This window comes from Phocoena phocoena, chromosome 15 (assembly GCF_963924675.1).
Source record: "Phocoena phocoena chromosome 15, mPhoPho1.1, whole genome shotgun sequence".
NCBI lineage: Eukaryota > Metazoa > Chordata > Mammalia > Artiodactyla > Phocoenidae > Phocoena > Phocoena phocoena.
The window spans coordinates 57,884,878-57,906,278 of NC_089233.1; the positions used below are offsets into that span (position 1 = coordinate 57,884,878).

At 41.1% G+C, this 21,401-nt stretch overlaps 1 protein-coding gene across 1 annotated transcript in view; it reads right to left on the reverse strand.

The window, feature by feature from the left end:
• Positions 1–21,401, reverse strand: part of ATRN (attractin) — a 172,477-nt gene that overhangs the window by 14,370 nt on the left and 136,706 nt on the right. Inside the window, exons 25-26 of the mRNA XM_065892394.1 lie at positions 14,963–15,024; positions 1,055–1,133 (exon numbers count right to left, since the gene is read on the reverse strand). Of these exons, the coding sequence (XP_065748466.1) occupies positions 1,055–1,133; positions 14,963–15,024 (141 nt within the window). The remainder of the gene's footprint in view (positions 1–1,054; positions 1,134–14,962; positions 15,025–21,401) is intronic.

Consider the following 21,401-nt stretch of genomic DNA (forward strand, 5'->3'; position numbering starts at 1 on the left):
AGTAATATCTTAACAAGTTTTTGATTCCTTCCTTGGTACTAGTTTATATGGCTTCTCACTTTTTTATTACACATTTGGATAACATATTTTTTCAGAATACTGTGCTATTTGTTGAGATTTAAAAATATCTTAGTAATAGAGCTATTAAAAAGAAAAAAACCTCTGAATAAGTTATCCACTGAATTTTTAAAATCATAATAAAGAGGGTGTAATGCTACCTCTATGATAACATCACCTTTACATGGGTCAGAAAAGGTGTCACGGCCCCCAGGAAGAGGCTCATATCCTGAAGCCTATCTTAACCCCATTACAGACACTAATGTTCTATGAACAGTGCTGCATGCTTGTGAATTTTGATTTTAGATATTTCTGTTCTCCTCTAAATCTTGTCTATAGATCAAGTTTTATATAGAAAACCAAAGAGCACAAAGTCTAGATCTTAGTGCACCTCTATTTAGCAACAATGCAATAGACATGATGACTAAAAGGCAGAGTAAATACACAAGTGAAAGTTGCAATAAACAGTTTTTGTGTTGTAATTTTTCATCAAGTTTATTTGATTTGCCAATTATAAATATTTTCTGGACTTATTAATATTACTTTTGGAATGGAGCTCTGGAAATAAATCAATACTCATTAATAAACAGAACTCAAGCAAATACTTAATTAGACACACATTTATCTTTCCTTGAATAATGAGAAACTTTTGATATTTTACTCTCATCCTCATGAAAGGCTCCTGTAAAGGCTGTGCTACTAAGCCTTCAGATCTCCAGCCTGAGCTAAGGAACCAGCTTCTGGTAGGAAGGATAAAAAAACTGACTTCACCTGTAAGTCAGTATGATTCTTAGTTTCCTTTTAGAAAGTTAAAACCATGTGGTGCAGAATGAACTATAGCTTACATAGCACTGATTGAAGTCTACTGACCATACATTACTCTCTCTATAGATATATCCATCAATTATCACTAAATAGCAAAACTGACTTGCTTAAGGGAAATACGAAGGAAAATGTTCCTACAGGGATTCATTAATCTTTAACCACTGAGGCTTACCTCTCTACGTCTGGAAGCCCAACAACTTTGTTTGATCTTCCAAACCACAGCAGCCACCAGGAGCAAAGAGAGGAAACAACTGTGAGAAAGGAAAGGAAAGTACTGAGTTATTATCCCAACCCCCAGAATCAGCACACTGTCATCTACACCCCATGTCAGGCAGGGAAACAATCCCCCAAATACCAACTCCAAGCTCCTTTCTAATGAGTCATCACAACCATGTCCTGGTTCACAGGAAACAAAGTGTGAGAAGACTTTGATAAGCTGGGCTTCCCGACCCAACTAGACAATACTGTCTCCACGAGGTACTCTGAGAGGAGAGCCTTGATTTCCTGCCGGCTTTTATCAGAATGGTCCATCATGGCTTATCCCAAATAATAAAAACAATTCTATGATAATTATGACAAGTAACAAGCATGCTATTTAATCAAATTAGCAAAAATCTACTGGTAAAGTCTAAAAAAGTGAGAAAAGCTAACTATCAAAGTAACAACCAGCTTTTCATAAGGGACAATAAATTTATATGTAGTAATATATATTCAAAGTAAATACCTATTTTTTAAATAAAATAAAACAACTAAATTCAAGCCAACAACTTTCTTAAAAGTATTAGGAGAAGACGAAGTCCCAGTGGTCTTATAACTGCAAATGACTTCAATGTTCTCTCAAGATTCAATGCCTCTTAAACCAGGCACCGAATGGTTTGAAAAGCTACTGTGACAGCAAAGAGAATGACTGACTTCTGATTAAAAGGACTAATGAGCCTAACAAATAAACCTCTTAGTAACCGCTAAATAATTTTAAAATTGGCATTTTCACTCATTAACTTGTAAAAGGGGCTTGTTACAGAGTACTGTTCCAGGGTGTTACAAGCAGACACAAGGCTTTCCGCCCCTGTAGTTGGGTACTCTCTTGCTGAGCTCTGTGTTTGCAGGATGGGGCTGGCTTCACGAGAGGCAGCTTCAATGCACAGATCGCTTAAGACAGGCCTCCACAGCTGGCTGGTGACAGGCCCTCTAAGGTGCTAGGAGGACTGAGCTTCTGCCCTTTCAGAAATAGAAATTAAGCCTCCCTCAGCCCATCACCTCCCTAAGAGGCACAGAGTGCAGACCCCTCCACTGGGTCCCCTGACAAAAGAGAAGCTCCCCAGGTTATCACTCAGTGGAGAGTCTTCAGTTCCTATCTTGCTGGGCCTCCCGGCTGTCCTGACACTGATGATCCTTCCTCCTTTCTGACAGTTTCTATTTTTCTTTTTATCAGTACTTTATTGAGGCAGGTCCTGTTCTAGGCTCATGGAATACACCAGTGAACAGAACAAAAGACCACTTTTCCCATGGAGTTTACATTTCAGCAGACGGAGGTAAACAGTAAACAAAATAAGTGAGCAAATTATAGAGCATGTCAGAAGGGAGTAAACGCTACACAGATAAAAAGATGTTAAGGGTAAAGAGGTTCAGGAGTGACAGTGGCACTCTAAAGCAGAATGGTCAGAGTGGGTGGGCCTTAATTCTTGAGAAGGTGACATCTGAGCTAAGACATAGAGAATGTGTGGGAGGTGGCTTGTGAAGGTCTGCAGAAATGCACCTGGGCAACCAGGGTCAGCCAGTGCAAAGCCTGAGGCAAGGATGTGCCTGGGATTTCTTGAGGAACCTCAGGAGGCCAGTGTTACTGGAGTGGGCGGGGGGAGGGGGGGAAGTTAGGCCAGGGATAAAGACACAGAGGTAAGAAGAGGGCAGATCACGAGGGCCCGAAAGGCATTATAATGGTGTTGGATTTTACTGAGTGAGATGAGCCAGTGCAGGTTTTTGAGCAGAGAAGTGTCATGATTTAATTTATGCTAAGGAGACCATTAAGGTAGCAATGCAGAAATAGAAAGAACAGGAGTCTAGGTGAGAAATGAGGGCGGCTCAAACCAGGATGGTGGTAGCAGGGGTGTGAAAAGCACTTTGGAATCTGGACATGACTTGAAGGTCAAGGCAATAAATAGGATTTCCTGATGGGCTGGATGTAGGGTATAAAAGAGAGAAGTCAGGGTCTGAGGAACTTGCCATCAAACCTGGACAGGGAAGACTCTGAGGGGAGCAGGTGCGAGACAGCAGAGAGTTTAGTTTTAGACATGTTGAGTTCTAAGACATCTACCTGAAAGCTACTGGGGGCTGGTTGCCAGGTCTGGGCTGGAGACAGCATTTGAGAGTCATCAGCATATACATGGTATTTGAAGTAATGAATCTGGATGAGGTCATCAAGGGGATGAATACAAATAGAGAAGAGTGTCTTAGGGGCACCCCAACACTGAAAAGTTGGGGAGAATAGGAAGAAGCAGTAAGGGAGTCTGAGAAGAGTAACCTTCTTTAGTCTTTCATGGTTTCTATGCATAATCCTGCTTTTTCCCCCCATCAGCTTGCTTTCTGGTACTTTTATTCTAATAGATAAACACATGGTGGCAGCAAATCCACATGGAAGAACATGAAACACATGAGTTGGTCAGGATGCTGCTGATGCAGCTGAATACAGGGCTGGCCTCAGAGGCAAGGAGTCTGGTGTCACTCAGAGGCCTCTCTTGGACTACCCTCAACACAGAACTGTGAAACAGTGCAGCTCAGAAGGCCTGTGCCCCTTATCCCTGAGGGGCTTCTGTCTTCAACGCAGACCTGTTAGAAACACCAACAACCCAGTTTCTTCTGCCTGTTCCAGTTTTTCTGAGAGACATAAACAGCATACTGACACACAATGATTGTTCCTGAAAGCTGATATGTGCGTGATTTCTCCAAGGGTAACACAACAATGAAGAATTTACTAGTTATTTCAAAAAAGGTGGCACTTGCTGATACCCCTCCCTTCTTTTTTTTCCTACCACTAATCTGGGTATAGGTGGGGCTGTGACTCAGTGCTCATCTTACTGCAGTTCCTCTTATCAACTGTTTTCTATAGTTTTTAATACAAATGTAATTTTTAAAAAAATCATGGAAATTTTCAAACATACACAAAAGAAGAGAGACTGATATGTTCATTACTCAGCCTTGCAATTATTAACATTTTCCTATGGCATTCAAAGACCATTCTTAAAGAAGTGTATTTCTCTCTTTCAACACAGGGACACTGGCCCCAGGCTAAGGGTCTTTCACTTCTTTTCAGCTCTGTACCTAGGAAAAAACAAGAATCCTTTGTCCTTTTTTGTCCTAAACCTGTCCCTGCTTATCAGAGGCTTACACTTTCCTGAGACTATGCTCAGAAATCCATGTCTTTACTCTAGGTCTTTCTTTCCATCTTTTGTATTAATATATATCTTTGAAAACTCACAATATTTTCTGAGAGCTCTGTGTTTGGGGATGTTTTTCACCAGCTTAACTGTAATTGTGTAAGTAGAATGATACTTTTGAGAGTGTACTGAACTTTGCTTTTCCTGTCCTTGCAAGTCTAGCCTTTCTAAAACTACATATTCGGGACTTCCCTGGCGGCCCAGTGGTTAAGAATCTGCCTTCCAATGCGGGGGACATGGGTCCGATCCCTGGTCGGGGAACTAAGATCCCACATGTAGCGAGGCAACTAAGCCCACGCACTGCAACAACTGAGCCCGTGCCACAACTAGAGAGCTCGCATACCGCAACTAAGACACAACTAAGCCAAAAATAAAAATAAATAAAATAAAAACAAAAAAACTACATATTCACTTCTTGGCCTGGCCTTGACCTCCCAACCAATCTAAAACAGAGACACTGCTGCTTCTTCCCAAGTTCCTGTGATGTGCACTTCACCATTCTGGTTTGAATTAGATCCAGAGTGGTAGTACCCCATATCACCTTCATCTTCTGGAAAATGAAATGATCAACGAGACATGGATGTGTCAAAATGTCTGCTGTCAATCTGGCAAGGACCTAAGCAGAAGTTCAGATAATTAAAAGTTTTACAAAAACATACCTTGCCAATATCAGGAATTCCCATTACAGTCCCTCCTATTGGTCAGTGCCTCCTATTGGACATCCCCTGCTTCTCCTTTTTATTCTCACCCAAATGCTATCTTCTAAGGCACCTCTAACTCCAGTGACACAGATGTTCAGAGTGTTAGTCTGTCTCTCCCTCTTCTACTAATAATCATTATCCTGACCACACTACCACATCACTTCCAGATACAAAGCTTTCACACGCATCACCTCATTTGATTTTCAGAGAAAGCAAGCAAATGGGTCTTATTATTTCCCTCTTTATACACACAAGGCTCCTACTGGAGTCTGGGAGAGCATCTCAATTAAGACACAAAGAGGGCTTAATGGATTTATCTGGATCTAGAGATTACTCTTCACTGTGCCCAAGTCTGGGAGTCCTTTTCTAACTTATCTCACACTGATATTTTCTCATTTGAATCACTGAGCTATCCCCTTCTACCCCCACCCCAACTCTAATTCTCTCTTCTGTATTCTATGAGCTATTCTTCAGAGTGCTTAGGATTATCTGTATACCTTTCCTTCTCTCATGTTTCATGTATATCCTTTTGGACCTGGTTAACTTGCTCTGGGAAAATATTTTCTTCCTCATGCTCATGAAAAGGACTCCATTCTCAGCTAAAAGCTAGCTCATCATTTCTACTTCCAAAACAAAATCCAGAAAAACCAAAGTTCTGCAGTCTTTTTTTTTAATATTTAGCAAAAGTCCTTTATTTTATTGTCTTTGAATTCAATGGAAGCTTAGTGGAAATTAAATTGTTTAATTTTTTAAAATTAATTTTTATTGGAGTATAGTTGCTTTACAATGTTGTGTTAGTTTCTATTGTACAGCAAAGTGGATCAGCTATGCGTATACATATATCCCCTCTTTTTTGTATTTCCTTCCCATTTAGATCACCACAGAGCACTGAGTAGAGTTCCCTGAGCTATACAGTAGGTTCTCATTAGATACCAAAGTTCTGCATTCTTTTCCAAAGGCTCCCACATTCAAAAAAAGGGAGAAGTGATGAGAACACCATCTGTCCTTGTTTTCTACACAAGATTCTGTGGTCCCTGATCGATTCTGATGGTGTCATTCAGTCTTCCACCAATCAGCTGAGGTGACTAATCCTCACTGGGTTGGTACTTGGCAGCTGAGTCACCTCAGTCTGTACACATGGTCCAAGAACATAACACACCTGCTAATTGGAGCTACCGAGTTAGCATACGGCCTCTGCATTTCTATCAGCAGCACCACGAGCTTTTTTCCCCTCAGAGAGGTTGGTGTCTATGATCCCTCATGGCTCTGTGCTTCTCCTGAAGGTCTGCTTTACTTTTCACATATATTGGAGCATGACTCTGTGCTAGATGCTGAAAGTGTGTGTATATACAGGGGTGAACAAAAGAGACACCGTACCTGCTCTCCCAAAGCTTAGAGTCTCACTGTGGACACACAGTACGCAAGTACAGAACTGTGATAAGTACCGTGATGAAAAATAATACAGTTCCATGGGAGGGTAGAACAAAGGGAGAGAATTTAGTTTGGGGGTTCATTGATGGAATCTTGGAGGAAGTGACACTGTGCCGAAATTTGAAGGATGAGTGTGGTATAGTAAGAAATATACATATGGTCTTTGTCCCAAGTTCCTGGCACAGGGCTCCTAAAACCCTTGAAATCTCCTATGTGATAGGAGCATCCTCTCCCCTCTTTTTTACACAATTGTTCATAATGGCTTTATTTGTAACAGTCAAAAACTGGAAACAACCTAAATGTCTATCAGGAGGTGAGCAGATAAATTGTGGTTTATCTTTACAGAGAATATTACTCAGCCTTAAAAAGGAAGAAACTATCTTTTAATTTTGATTTAAAAAATCTTTAAAATGTATCTTTACCAGTTTTCTACACAAAGTAATTTATATAATACAGAAGGGTATAAAAAAATGACAGTGGCTTTGAGTCTGAATTAACTTTTTTTGTTTTTTTTTTTTTTTTTTGCAGTACGCGGGCCTCTCACTGTTGTGGCCTCTCCCGTTGTGGAGCACAGGCTCTGGACACGCAGGCTCAGCGGCCGTGGCTCATGGGCCCAGCCGCTCCACAGCATGTGGGATCTTCCCGGGACCGGGGCACGAACCTGCGCCCCCTGCATCGGCAGGCGGACTCTCAACCACTGCGCCACCAGGGAAGCCCTGAATTAACTATTTTTTATAACACGTTTATGGAGATGTAATTCAGGAGTGTCTTTTCTCCCCTCATGGGAGGGAAGGACCTAAACAGCTTCTGGACAGGGCTGACCACCAGAAAAACGAATTATGTGATCAAAGGGTTAGACCATTCAGCCCCCCAGCACGCCTCCCCTCCACAGGAGGGTAGAGGGACTGGAGATTGAGTTCAATCACCAATGACCAGTGATTTCACCAATCATGCCTACTCAATGAAACCTTGATAAAATGTGGAATGATGAGGTCTGGGGGGCTTTCAGGGTTGGTGAACACATCGATGTGCTGGGAGTGTGTCATGCCCAGAAAGAGCATGGAAGCTCTGTGCTCTCCCTCTTGCCCTCATACCTTGCCCAATGCAACTCTGGGTTGCTGAACAACCACTGGGTTGCTCCTGAGTTGTATTCTTTATAATAAACCTGCAATTTTAAGTATGGTGTTTTCCTGAGTTCTGTGAGGCAACAGCAAACTGTTGAATCTGAGAGGGGTCACAGGAACAACCCAAACTTGTATTTGGCCAGGCAGAAGTATGGGTAGCCCTGGGACCCATTTGTGGTTGACGTCTGAAGTAGGAGCAGTCTTGTTGGACTGAGCCCTTAACCTGTGGGGTGTGCACTGATTCCACGTGGTTAGTGTCAGAACTGAATCGTAGGACAGTCAGTTGATGTCAGAGAATTGGTTTTTGTTTGGAAAAACAAAGCAATGGGTAAAAGTATACAGGTAAAGGGTAAGGAGAAGAGCGTTCCAGAAAGAAGGAAAAGTATGTGCAAATGCCATGAGGTGGGAAGGAGCTTGGTGCTTTCTAAGAAACAGGAGGAGGCTCATGTAATGGGAATGCAGAACAGAGTAGCGTAAGGTGAAGGTGGAGAGGTGAACAGAGGCCAGTTCATGCAGGACCCTGGTTTTTATTTTAGATACAATGCAGAGCCACTAGATATGAGATAAGTGGTTAGATACAAACTAATTCATGGTTTTAAAGGTCTCCTCTGGACTTTTTGTGGGTTGTAAAGGAGCTAAAATCAACTGAAATAGTACTAGCGAGATTGTGATGGTTAGGGCTAGGGTGGGGAGTAGAGGTAGGGCAGGTTGCTAACCGTAGCCGCTGGGATGTGGCGACGGAATGCCTTTTGGGTGTGAAAGGGAAAGAAGTGACTTGGAATCAGCAGCGTGATTTGCCAATTAGTGATGTGGGGAAGACTGGTGAGGAAGGATCAAAAAGTTCATTTCTGGGCATGTTATGCTGCAGATGGGGATGGCAGACTTCAACCTGAGAACACAGAGTAAGGAGATGGCCAGGGTCAAGCTCTGGAAGAATAGCAACAATTAGAAGTTGAATAGAAAAGATAGTTCAGCAAGGGAGGCCAAGAAAGAGCAGCTTCAGGGCAGTATGGACTCACAAAAGGCAAGAAGAGTCTCACTGATGGGGTGATCAGTTGACTGATACTGCTGCAAAGCCAAAAAGATAAGAACTAAAGACTAACTTTTGGATTTAGCAATAGAGATGTGCTAGTTGCCCTCAAAAACAAAAAAATTAGATGGGGTGTTGGGATGGAAGCCAGATTAGAGAGAGCTAAAAAGTAAAAAAAGGGCTCCATTTTTAGGGTAGTAAAAATACTCTGATATTATGAAAATGGATATGACATTACACATTTGTCCAAACCCCACAGATGTACACCACCACCAAGTGTGAACACTAAGGTAAACTATGAACTTTGGATGATTATGATGTATCAGTGTAGGTTCATCTTTAGTAAAAAATGTATAATTCTGGCAAGTGATGTTGATAATGGGGGAGGCTATGCATGTGTGGAGGCAGGGGGTATATGGGAAATCTCTGTACCTTCCTCTCAATTTTGCTGTAAACCTAAAATTGCTTTAAACAAATAAAGTCTCTTAAAATTAAAAGAAAGGAAGGAAGAAAGGAAGGAAGGAGGGAAGGAGGGAGGGGGAGAGAGAGAAAGAGAGAGTGAGCGTATGAGAGAGGGAAAGGAAAGGGGGGGAGGGAGGGAGGGACGGAGGGAGGAAGGGAGAAGGGAGAAGGGAGAAGGAAGGAAGAAGTCAGTCAGTCAGTCTAGAGTATATGGATACAAGGAGGGAGTGGAGAACTGCCAGAGTGCTGGGGGGGAGTTGCATTCAGTGTGGCCACACCAGATGGCTTTTTCCCTCCTCCCTGCTTGTGCTGAGCAATGGAAGAGAGCAACTAAGGCAGTGAGCTCTGGTCCTGGGGCTAGAGAGGCCAGGCAGGATGGATACTCTCTCATACAGAAGACAGACTAACAATATACCTAACCCAGCAGCACACTCTGCCTCCATACTCCATACTCACCGGAGGCTGTGACAGACAGAAATGGCAACCATACAAAGGTAAACACAGAATCTTCAACATAATCAAAAATCAGACATTTTGAGGAAAACCAGCATTGTGAAAGAGAGGTACCAAACAACAACAACAACAAACAGCATCTGAGGAGACAATTATTAATAACACAAAATAAGACTTCAAAATAAAATAATAACATTTATTAATCTCACAAAGGAATATGAAAGTAAATTGCATTCATAAAATTGAAACAGGCTACAAGGAACATATATTAGAAATAAAATGCAAATGTTAAAATAAAAGAAACCTAATCAGATGACTCAGTAAAAGAAATGGACCCAACACTAGACTAAATTAATGAACTGAGGAGCTCACCAAGAATGTAGTAGAAAGGAAAATGAAAAAGAAATGAGAGTTCAGTTAAGAAATATGGAGGACAGATCCAGAGCTGTACTCATTCATCTACTAGAGAAGTCCAGAATGCAAGCAAATAGAATTAAAGGTGAGGAAACAAAGAAAAAGAAGACAATGTTGCAAAACTCAAGACTCCAGTCTTTATAAGAGGTCTTCCCCAAGTATCAAATTCTTTCTCAGGTCTTTTCTGAGAGAATGACTCTAGGATATAGTTCTGTATAACAACAAAATCCAACAAAGGACAAGACATGGGACACATTCAATGGTGCAAGAAAAAAACCAGTAGAACTTAAAAAAACTGTTCCTATATTATGTAAAATAATTACAGTCTAGAATTTAAATTCCAGATAACCTCTACCCAGGTGGTGGTCACTGGCTGGTGGTGGGGGAATAATTACAGGGCTCTCTCAGAGCCCTAAAGCCGCCTGCTCTTGCAGGAACGGGAATCACGAAGCTGTCAGCTGAAGCCATGCTCACATCCTCTCAGTACTTAATGATCTTCTTTTCCATCTGACCTTCTATGCTTTAGCTTGCATATTGATGGATGTAATACTGCCCCAGCCCCTGAATCCACACAACTTTCAGCTAACTCAGGGGTTTTTAATGCCAGCTGAACATAAGAATCACTGGAGAGCCTTTAAAATACCATGATGATAAGGTCCCATACCAGACCAATTAAATCAGCATCTTTGGGGGCAGGGCCCAGGCTGCTGCTTCTTTTTTAAGCTTCTCAGGTGAATTCTAAAGTATAGTTAGTGCTGAGAGTCATACACGAACTGTTTCAGGCACTCAGAACCCAATTTAAAACTTGTAGGAGAGGCCTCTAATTAGCCCTGTTCATCTTCGCATGTCAAATTACAGGTTCATTTGTATATGGGCTACCCTTAAGCGCTAGACTGTTAAATAACTGCATTAAAGCGTGATTATGTGGTATAATAAAAACATGGGTAGGGTGGAGTCCAAGAAGAGGTGGACTATGGGGTGAATGTGCCAGAAGAAGACTTCATAGAGCCGACAGGCTGGGTTCTGAAAGAGTAAGAATGTGACAGGTCAGTGGGATCAGGTAAGTACCCCTGAGGCAAATGCAGAGGAGAACTATTTAAGTGGGTCACCCTCCCAAGCCCCGATGCTCACACGGCCAAAAAGGAAGGGGATGACAACTATCTTGGAGGGACTTATAATTTGGTGGAAGTCACAGTGCAAAGATTCAAGAAATATTGAATTTGCAAGAATACAGGAGGATTCATTGGTTCCACTCTGGAGGAACTGTGGAAGATGGTTGGTGTCAGTGAGTGAGCATAATAAAAAAATGTTGGGAGGGGTCAGAAAAGATTTTGAGATTTTAATTTTTCTGTGGTTAACATCAGAGAGGGCAATTTCCTTTTGAAACCTATATTTCTGTGGAAAGACAATACCTCCTTGTGAATGGGAGAAAGTGTAATCACATTTCCAGCATTCCATATTGCTGGCATTGCATCATTTAGGACAGAGCTCCAATGAGCTAAGATGGGCATACTCTGAAAAATAAAACAGGGAGTGAATTCCTGGCCTAGTGGATGGTGTGGCTTTGGAGTTGAGGTAATTAATACCCTTCTTTCATTCACTGACAAGTTTCTGAAGCCTATCCATATGGAAATATAGTAAAGCTATAATTCAAACAGATTCAAGAGAGATAAAGGAATACATAAAAATAAAAAAAAACCAATAGATTAAATGCTCATGAAGAAAATATAGGAAAAAACTGACACATCTGCTTGGTGAAAAATACCATAAATGGGGTTAAAAGATGGTCCTAAACTTCATTAAGAAAAAGGTGAACATCCCAGTAGAAACATAAGCAAAGGATACAAACAGATAATTCAAAACAAGAACTATAAGGTATAAGAGATTAGTAAACATCACTTATAAATAAATACAAATTAAAACAAGGTACCAATGACACCTGCCTGATTGGCGAAATTAAAAATAATGAAAAATAGTTAATGGTAGTAAGAGAAAGAGGCAGAAATAGTAAGAGAAATTACATTCCTGTTGTAGAAGTGTAAATTCATGCAACTGTTCTGAGGGGCTATTTGGTAGTGTTTTTGCATTTTGATATAGCAATTTTAGGATAAAAATTATCTCAGAGGTATCACAGAAAAATGCAAAGACACTGGCAATAAAAATTAAGGACGATCTGGGCTTCCCTGGTGGCACAGTGGTTAAGAATCCGCCTGCCAATGCAGGAGACATGGGTTCGAGCCCTGGTCCGGGAAGATCCCACATGCCTTAAATCTGTGGTTTTTTCGATATTGAGCTGCATGAGCTGTTTGTATATTTTGGAGATTAATTCTTTGCCAGTTGCTTCGCTTGCAAACCTTTTCTCCCATTCTGAGGGTTGTCTTTTTGTCTTGTTTATGGTTTCCTTTGCTGTGCAAACCTTTTAAGTTTCATTAGGTCCCATTTGTTTATTTGTTTTTACTTCCATTTCTCTAGGAGACGGGTCAAAAAGGACACTGGGTACTGGTAATACCCTAGGGGGAAAAAAACTCTTGTCCTGGGTAGTGGTTACTTGAGTATGTTCAATTTGTGATAATTCACTGAGCTAGACATTAATGATTTCTAAGTGTTTCTGTAATTTTATATTATACTTCAATATATTTTTTTTAAAGAGAGAAGACAGATCCCATACAAGGAGTGGTTATTATAATGGCACTAACCTTCTCAATATTAATACTAGAAACAAGAAGAAACAGCAAAATGCCTTCTCAATACTTTTTTTTTTTGGCCATGGTGCACAGCATGCGGAACATCCTCGAACAGGGCTTGAACCCATGCCCCCTGAACTGGAAGCGTGGAATCTTAACCACTGGCCCATCAGGGAAGTCTGCGCCTTCCAAATTTTAATGAAGATGTTTCTAACCTAGAATTCTGTATTCGAATTTTCAATCAAATGTGAGGGTAAAATTAAAACATTTCCAGACAGGGAAGGTCACAGAAAAGTTACCTCCACACGTACCTTTTCTCAGAAACTTCCTGCATAATGTACCCCAATATAAGGAGGGTATAAACAGGGAGACAAAGACATGGGATCGAGGAGACAGAGACTTTAATATAAGAGGAAGACAAAAGAAATTCCCAAGATGACAGCCTGTTGTGTCACAGGCCTCAAAAACAACTAGTGCACTTGGGAGCAGCAGGCTAGGGTTCTAGGGCAGAAATCTCCAAGAGAAACTAAAACCAGGAGAGTACTTGCTTGTGTTTGACCATACTGAGAGACTGTTCAGTTCTGTCAGAGTACAGGGGTATATCAGGGGTAGCTACATAGAAAACCAAACAATAAAAAACCCCAAATATGGCAAATATTACATTTAGGATAAGCAAAGAGTGATTCCCCCATTCAAAAAATGGGGAAGTATAATTATAGTTCAACTCAGCTGCAAACAGGAGTTTTTATGATTATAACAGCATAAATAGGGACTCCTGATTTAGCCAAATATTGTGATGTAACTATATTACATGAGTGGGAGGAAGGGGAAGTTGTATGTGTTTATAGTGTGTGTGGGGGTCCTGGCGGAGGTAACATAAGATAATAAATCCTTCTACAGTAGGACATCAAAAGATAACTGAGGGCTTCCCTGGTGGCACAGTGGTTGAGAGTCCGCCTACCGATGCAGAGGACACGGGTTCGTGCCCAGGACCAGGAAGATCCCACATGCCGCGGAGAGGTTGGGCCCGTGAGCCATGGCTGCTGAGCCTGCGCGTCCGGAGCCTGTGCTCCTCAACGGGAGAGGCCACAGCAGTGAGAGGCCCGCGTGCCGCAAAAAAAAAAAAAAAAAAAAAAAAAAAAAAAAAAAAGATAAAGAGTGTAAGCCACTGACATGGATGCCTCTAAAGGTTGAACATACTCAAAATCCATTAGGCAGAGCAAAACGTTAGGAAATTATGTTAATTAGGGTAAAACCTAGTGGGATTTGTCAGAAGATTGGGCAAAGAGTGGGTAAATTGAATAAGTTTACCCTATCTGTTCCAGCCATGAAAGAAAGTTATATTGTACCCAACTGCATAATTCCTTGTCTAATGTTGAAAATACTTTATGGTAATAATGACTGTGATATTAAGTGGTGAAATAGAAAGGAATGCAATGCTTTAGATTAAAAAAAATCAGCATTGGATTTTGAAATATATTGAATATCCATTTTTGCATTTATCTAAATTAAATAATTTTTCTCCTTTGGGAAAAAAAAAGTATAAGCATGGAGAAGTAAAAAACAATTAAAATAATTTAAATGTGGACAATGAAGATGGGAAGGTGTGGGGCAGGATGCTGTCACTTTCTCTTTGCACTGTAGCACTTTTTCAATTATGTGTAATAGTATTTTCTTAAAAATAAAATTAAACCGAAAAAAGCCCTATAAAAACAAAAGAACCTCAGGGCCTAACAAACCACTTTTAGCTTTAAAACTCTAGATAATGACCTGAAACATCTCGTGAACAAGAAGAAGCATATATGTAGCACACACCAGTAATCATTATTATTATTTTTTTTGCGGTACGCAGGCCTCTCACTGTTGTGGCCTCTCCTGTTGCGGAGCACAGGCTCCAGACGCGCAGGCTCAGCAGCCATGGCTCACGGGCCTAGTCGCTCCGCGGCATGTGGGATCTTCCCGGACCGGGGCATGAACCCGTGTCCCCTGCATCGGCAGGCGGACTCTCAACCACTGTGCCACCAGGAAAGCCCCAGTAATCATTATTAATTACATGTCATTTCAACCCCAAATCCTCCCCATATGAAGAGCTAAACTACCTACATTTAGTACAGGGTACATGAAAAGCTGCCTCAAAAAGCCAGAACATACAAACCAAATGTCTTCATTTTATCAGATTAGATTGAATTCACAGTATTGTAACTGACATGTAACTTTTCAGGAATACATATAGTTAGTTTGATCAGTTGTGCAAACATAGGATTATTCATTTATCTTTTATGGGTTGATAATTAATGAAATTAAGTGCCTGAATCAAAAGAACAGATACAGTTTGTATAAGTGAAATTACCTGAAGAAGGTCACGAAGAACTGTACCAGGTCCATAAAATTGCTGTGCTGGGAGAAGGCAATCTGTGACAGAAAAACACATAGAGTGATTGGGTTATAAGATAGCACCATTAACTCAGCCTTCTCGTTGAAGCAGAAAGACGTTAACATTTCAAGAAGAGATTAATGAAATTTTTCACTTGAGGAAAAGCACCTTATCCCTTTAGTTTTTCTTGCTTAATTGCCACACAAAAGTGATATTCTGAGACTCAACACAAACCCCTACAGTCCCCCTGCTCTTGACAGCAGATCTCAGTTTTTAATCTGACCTTGAAGACTTCTCAGACTCCTGCTAATGACCCCAATGACAAGCAAGTCAGGTTACTTCCTACCTCCTTGTGCCCTTTTCAAGACAAAATGCTCTCCTTGTTTGCTTCAAATTCCAACTCTTGGATCTACCGTCAGGTGGGCAGCTTCCTTTTATGCCCTTCATCCCTTTGTCACTTAATGTACTCACTTCAAGATAACATCCTTTTTAAAAAAAAAAAAACCTTATCCCAAGCTTCACTACACTGAATATCATCTGACAATCAATATAACACCAATTTGAACTTAAATAATTTTATACCAAGAATATTATAAAATCCCTAATGTAGTTCATCAAATCTAAGACACCGCTAAAACAGGCATTATTTTGTGTACTATTAAGAAAACACTGCCAGTTACACTATGACACACTGCTTTTAAAATCATTGTAAGATGTATCATGATTTCAGAGATATTAGAGCATGAAAAAATGTACATCTTAGAATTTATTAGTAAGTTTGATAATTGTGTCCTTACTACCCTATGACACACATGGTACTAGCCAGATGTTATGGTGTGTTCTCTGCTTATTTTTAAGGGACCACAGCCCTCCTTGGAGAGATAATGGTACTATAAATGAAACAATTATTGAATAAGATGGTAATTATTGAAATGAAGGCAGTAAGTATGACAAGAGTCACATAAGTAAATGATTAGTGTCTTCTTTTCCTAATCCCACCCAACCTGCCCCCCCCCAACCTACTCCTGTCAACTCCCATCCTACAGCAATGCAAGGAAAGTGTTACAGCCCAGGCCCCAGCACAGTAACAATCCAGTGCTTTGCACTTCTTTTATAGTCAGACTCACAGAGGCAGAAGAGAGGAGAAGCTTCCACTGCTTTTCTTTTGAATGCTCTTATTTTCTTTTTGACATTTAAATAAAGGTCCAATATTACCTTTTCAGGCCATAGAATATTATGGGGCATAGAATCTGAAATTTTTGTATCCTCCCTCTAGCCACCATTTATAATCAGAAATACAAAGATACATAGATTTGATATCATAGACAAGGAGAAACCATATTCTTTGCTTTTCTTCATTTATGATAGTAATCATCCTAAATAAGAAGGCTCCTTGAGAGAAGGAAAACTGCAGAATATGGCTACAGTCCTCTCATAAAGGTTTTTAATAAAACTGGGGAAAAACAATTATATAAACGAGGTTACTCAGTCTTGAGGAAAGAAGAATCCAGGTTACAAGATATAAAGAAGGAGAAGAAAACAGATTTTAGTGCATCCAATTCTGTTTAGATTTTAAACTTTTAAAACATTAGTATGGGAGGAATCGGGAAGATGGCGGAAGAGTAAGACGGGGAGATCACCTTCCTCCCCACAGATACACCAGGAATACATCTACACGTGGAACAACTCCTACAGAACACCTACTGAACGCTGGCAGAAGACCTCAGACCTCCCAAAAGGCAAGAAACTCCCCACGTACCTGGGTAGGGCAAAAGAAAAAAGAATAAACAGAGACAAAAGAATAGGGACAGGACCTGCACCAGTGGGAGAGAGCTGTGAAGGAGTAAAGGTTTCCACACACTAGGAAGCCCCTTCGTGGGCGGAGACTGCGGGTGGCAGAGGGGGAAGCTTCGGAGCCGAGGAGGAGAGCACAGCAACAGGGTTGCGCAAGGCAAAGCGGAGAGATTCCCAAACAGAGGATCGGTGCCGACCAGCACTCACTGGCCCGAGAGGCTTGTCTGCTCACCGCCTGGGGCGGGCGGGGACTGGGAGCTGAGGCTCCGGCTTCGGTCGGAGCGCAGGGAGAAGACTGGGGTTGGCGGCGGGAACACAGCCTGCAGGGGGTTAGTGCACCACTGGCTAGCCGGGAGGGAGTCGGGAAAAAGTCTGAACCTGCCGAAGAGGCAAGAGACTTTTTCTTCCCTCTTTGTTTCCTGGTGCGTGAGGAGAGGGGATTAAGAGCGCTGCTTAAAGGAGCTCCAGAGACGGGTGCGAGCCGCAGCTAACAGCGCAGACCCCAGAGACGGGTATGAGACGCTAAGGACGCGGCTGCTGCCACCAAGAAGCCTGTGTGCGAGCACAGGTCACTATCCACACCTCCCTTCCGGGGAGCCTGTGCAGCCCGCCACTGCTAGGGTCACGGGATTCAGGGACAACTTCCCTGGGAGAACGCACGGCGCGCCTCAGGATGGTGCAACGTCCGGCCGGCCTCTGCCGCCACAGGCTCGCCCCGCATCCACACCCCTCCCTCCCCCGGCCTGAGTGAGCCAGAGTCCCCGAATCAGCTGCTCCTTTAATCCTGTCATGTCTGAGCGAAGAACAGATGCCCTCCGGAGACCTACACGAAGAGGCGGGGGCAAATCCAAAGCTGAGCCCCCGGAGCTGTGCGAACAAAGAAGAGAAAGGGAAATCTCTCCCAGCAGCCTCAGAAGCAGCGGATTAAACCTCCACAATCAACTTGATGTACCCTGCATCTGTGGAATACATGAATAGACAACGAATCATCCCAAATTGAGGAGGTGGACTTTGAGAGCAAGATTTATTATTTTTTCCCCTTTTCCTCTTTCTGTGAGTGTGTATGTGTATGCTTCTGTGGGAGATTTTGTATAGCTTTGCTTTCACCATTTGTCCTAAGGTTCTATACGTCTGTTTTTTTTTTCTTTTTTAAAAAATTTTTTCTTAGTAATTATTTTTTATTTTAATAACTTTTTTATTTTATCTTATTTTACTTTATCCTCTTTCCTCTTTCTTTTCCTTCCTTCCCTCCCTCCCTCCCTTCCTTTCTACTTTTTCTCCCTTATATTCTGAGCCGAGTGGATAAAAGGCTCTTGGTGCTGCAGCCAGGAGTCAGTGCTGTGCCCTGAGGTGGGAGAACTGGTCCACAAGAGACCTCCCAGGTCCACGTAATATCAAACGGCGAAAATCTTCCAGAGATCTCCATCTCAACACCAACACCCAGCTTCACTCAAGGAGCAGCAAACTACAGTGCTAGACACCCTATGCCAAGCAACTAGCAAGACAGGAATAAAAACCCACCCATTAGCAGAGAGGCTGCCTAAAATCATAATAAGTCCACAGACACCCCCAAAACACACCACCAGATGTGGACCTGCCCACAAGAAAGACAAGATCCAGCCTCATCCACCAGAACACAGGCACTAGTCCCCTCCACCAGGAAGCCTACACAACCCACTGAACCAACTTTAGCCACTGGGGACAGAAACCAAAAACAACGGGAACTACGAACCTGCAGCCTGCAAAAAGGAGACCCCAAACACAGTAAGTGAATCAAAATGAGAAGACAGGAAAACACACAGCAGATGAAAGAGCAAGAAAAAAACCCACCAGACCTAACAAATGAAGAGGAAATAGGCAGTCTACCTGAAAAAGAATTCAGAATAATGATAGTAAAGATGATCCAAAATCTTGGAAATAGAATGGAGAAAATGCAAGAAACATTTAACAAGGTCCTAGAAGAACTAAAGATGAAACAAGCAACGATGAACAACACAATAAATGAAATTAAAAATACTCTAGAAGGGATCAATAGCAGAATAACTGAGGCAGAAGAACGGATAAGTGACCTGGAAGATAAAATAGTGGAAATAACTACTGCAGAGCAGAATAAAGAAAAAAGAATGAAAAGAACTGAGGACAGTCTCAGAGACCACTGGGACAACACTAAACGCACCAACATTCGAATTATAGGGGTTCCGGAAGAAGAGAAAAAGAAAGAGACTGAGAAAATATTTGAAGAAATTATAGTTGAAAACTTCCCTAATATGGGAAAGGAAATAGTTAATCAAGTCCAGGCAGCACAGAGAGTCCCATACAGGATAAATCCAAGGAGAAACACGCCAAGACACATATTAATTAAACTGTCAAAAATTAAATACAAAGAAAACATATTAAAAGCAGCAAGGGAAAAACAACAAATAACACACAAGGGAATCCCCATAAGGTTTACAGCTGAACTTTCAGCAGAAACTCTGCAAGCCAGAAGGGACTGGCAGGACATATTTAAAGCGATGAAGGAGAAAAACCTACAACCAAGATTACTCTACCCAGCAAGGATCTCATTCAGATTTGATGGAGAAATTAAAACCTTTACAGACAAGCAAAAGCTGAGAGAGTTCAGCACCACCAAACCAGCTTTACAACAAATGCTAAAGGACCTTCTCTAGGCAAGAAACACAAGAGAAGGAAAAGACCCACAATAACAAACCCAAAACAATTAAGAAAATGGGAATAGGAACATACATATCAATAATTACCTTACATGTAAATGGATTAAATGCTCCCACCAAAAGACACAGACTGGCTGAATGGATACAAAAACAAGACCCATATATATGCTGTCTACAAGAGACCCACTTCGGACCTAGAGACACATACAGACTGAAAGTGAGGGGATGGAAAAAGATATTCCATGCAAATGGAAACCAAAAGAAAGCTGGAGTAGCAATTCTCATATCAGACAAAATCGACTTTAAAATAAAGACTATTACAAGAGACAAAGAAGGACACTACATAATGATCAAGGGATCGATCCAAGAAGAAGATATAAGAACTGTAAATATTTATGCACCCAACACAGGAGCACCTCAATACATAAGACAAATACTAACAGCCATAAAAGGGGAAATCGACAGTAATACATTCATAGTAGGGGACTTTAACACCCCACTTTCACCAATGGACAGATCATCCAAAATAAAAATAAATAAGGAAACACAAGCTTTAAATGATACATTAAACAAGGTGGACTTAGTTGATATTTATAGGGCATTCCATCCAAAAACAACAGAATACACTTTCATCTCAAGTGTTCATGGAACATTCTCCAGGATAGATCATATCTTGCGTCACAAGTCAAGCCTTGGTAAATTTAAGAAAAATGAAATTGTATCAAGTATCTTTTCCGACTACAACGCTATGAGACTAGATATCAATTACAGGAAAAGATCTGTAAAAAATACAAACACGTGGAGGCTAAACAATACACTACTTAATAACGAAGTTATCACTGAAGAAATCAAAGAGGAAATAAAAAAATACCTAGAAACAAATGACAATGGAGACATGACGACCCAAAACCTATGGGATGCAGCAAAAGCAGTTCTAAGAGGGAAGTTTATAGCAATACAATCCTACCTTAAGAAACAGGAAACATCTCGAATAAACAAACTAACCTTGCACCTAAAGCAATTAGAGAAAGAAGAAGAAAAAACCCCCAAAGTTAGCAGAAGGAAAGAAATCATAAAGATCAGATCAGAAATAAATGAAGAAGAAATGAAGGAAACAATAGCAAAGATCAATAAAACTAAAAGCTGGTTCTTTGAGAACATAAACAAAATTGATAAACCATTAGCCAGACTCATCAAGAAAAAAAGGGAGAAGACTCAAATCAATAGAATTAGAAATGAAAAAGGAGAAGTAACAACTGACACTGCAGAAATACAAAAAGATCATGAGAGATTACTACAAGCAACTCTATGCCAACAAAATGGACAACCGGGAAGAAATGGACAAATACTTAGAAATGCACAACCTGCCAAGACTGAATTAGGAAGAAATAGAAAATATGAACAGACCAATCACAAGTACTGAAATTGAAACTGTGATTAAAAATCTTCCAACAAACAAAAGCCCAGGACCAGATGGCTTCACAGGCGAATTCTATCAAACATTTAGAGAACAGCTAACACTTATCCTTCTCAAATTCTTCCAAAATATAGCAGAGGGAGGAACACTCCCAAACTCATTCTACGAGGCGACCATCACCCTGATACGAAAACCAGACAAGGATGTCACAAAGAAAAAAAACTATAGGCCAATATCACTGATGAAGATAGATGCAAAAATCCTCAACAAAATACTAGCAAACAGAATCCAACAGCCCATTAAAAGGATCATACACCATGATCAAGTGGGGTTTATTCCAGGAATGCAAGGATTCTTCAATATACGCAAATCAATCAACACCATATCAACAAATTGAAGGAGCAAAACCATATGATCATCTCAATAGATGCAGAGAACGCTTTCGACAAAATTCAACACCCATTTATGACAAAAACCCTGCAGAAGGTAGGCATACAGGAACTTTCCTCAATATAATAAAGGCCATATATGA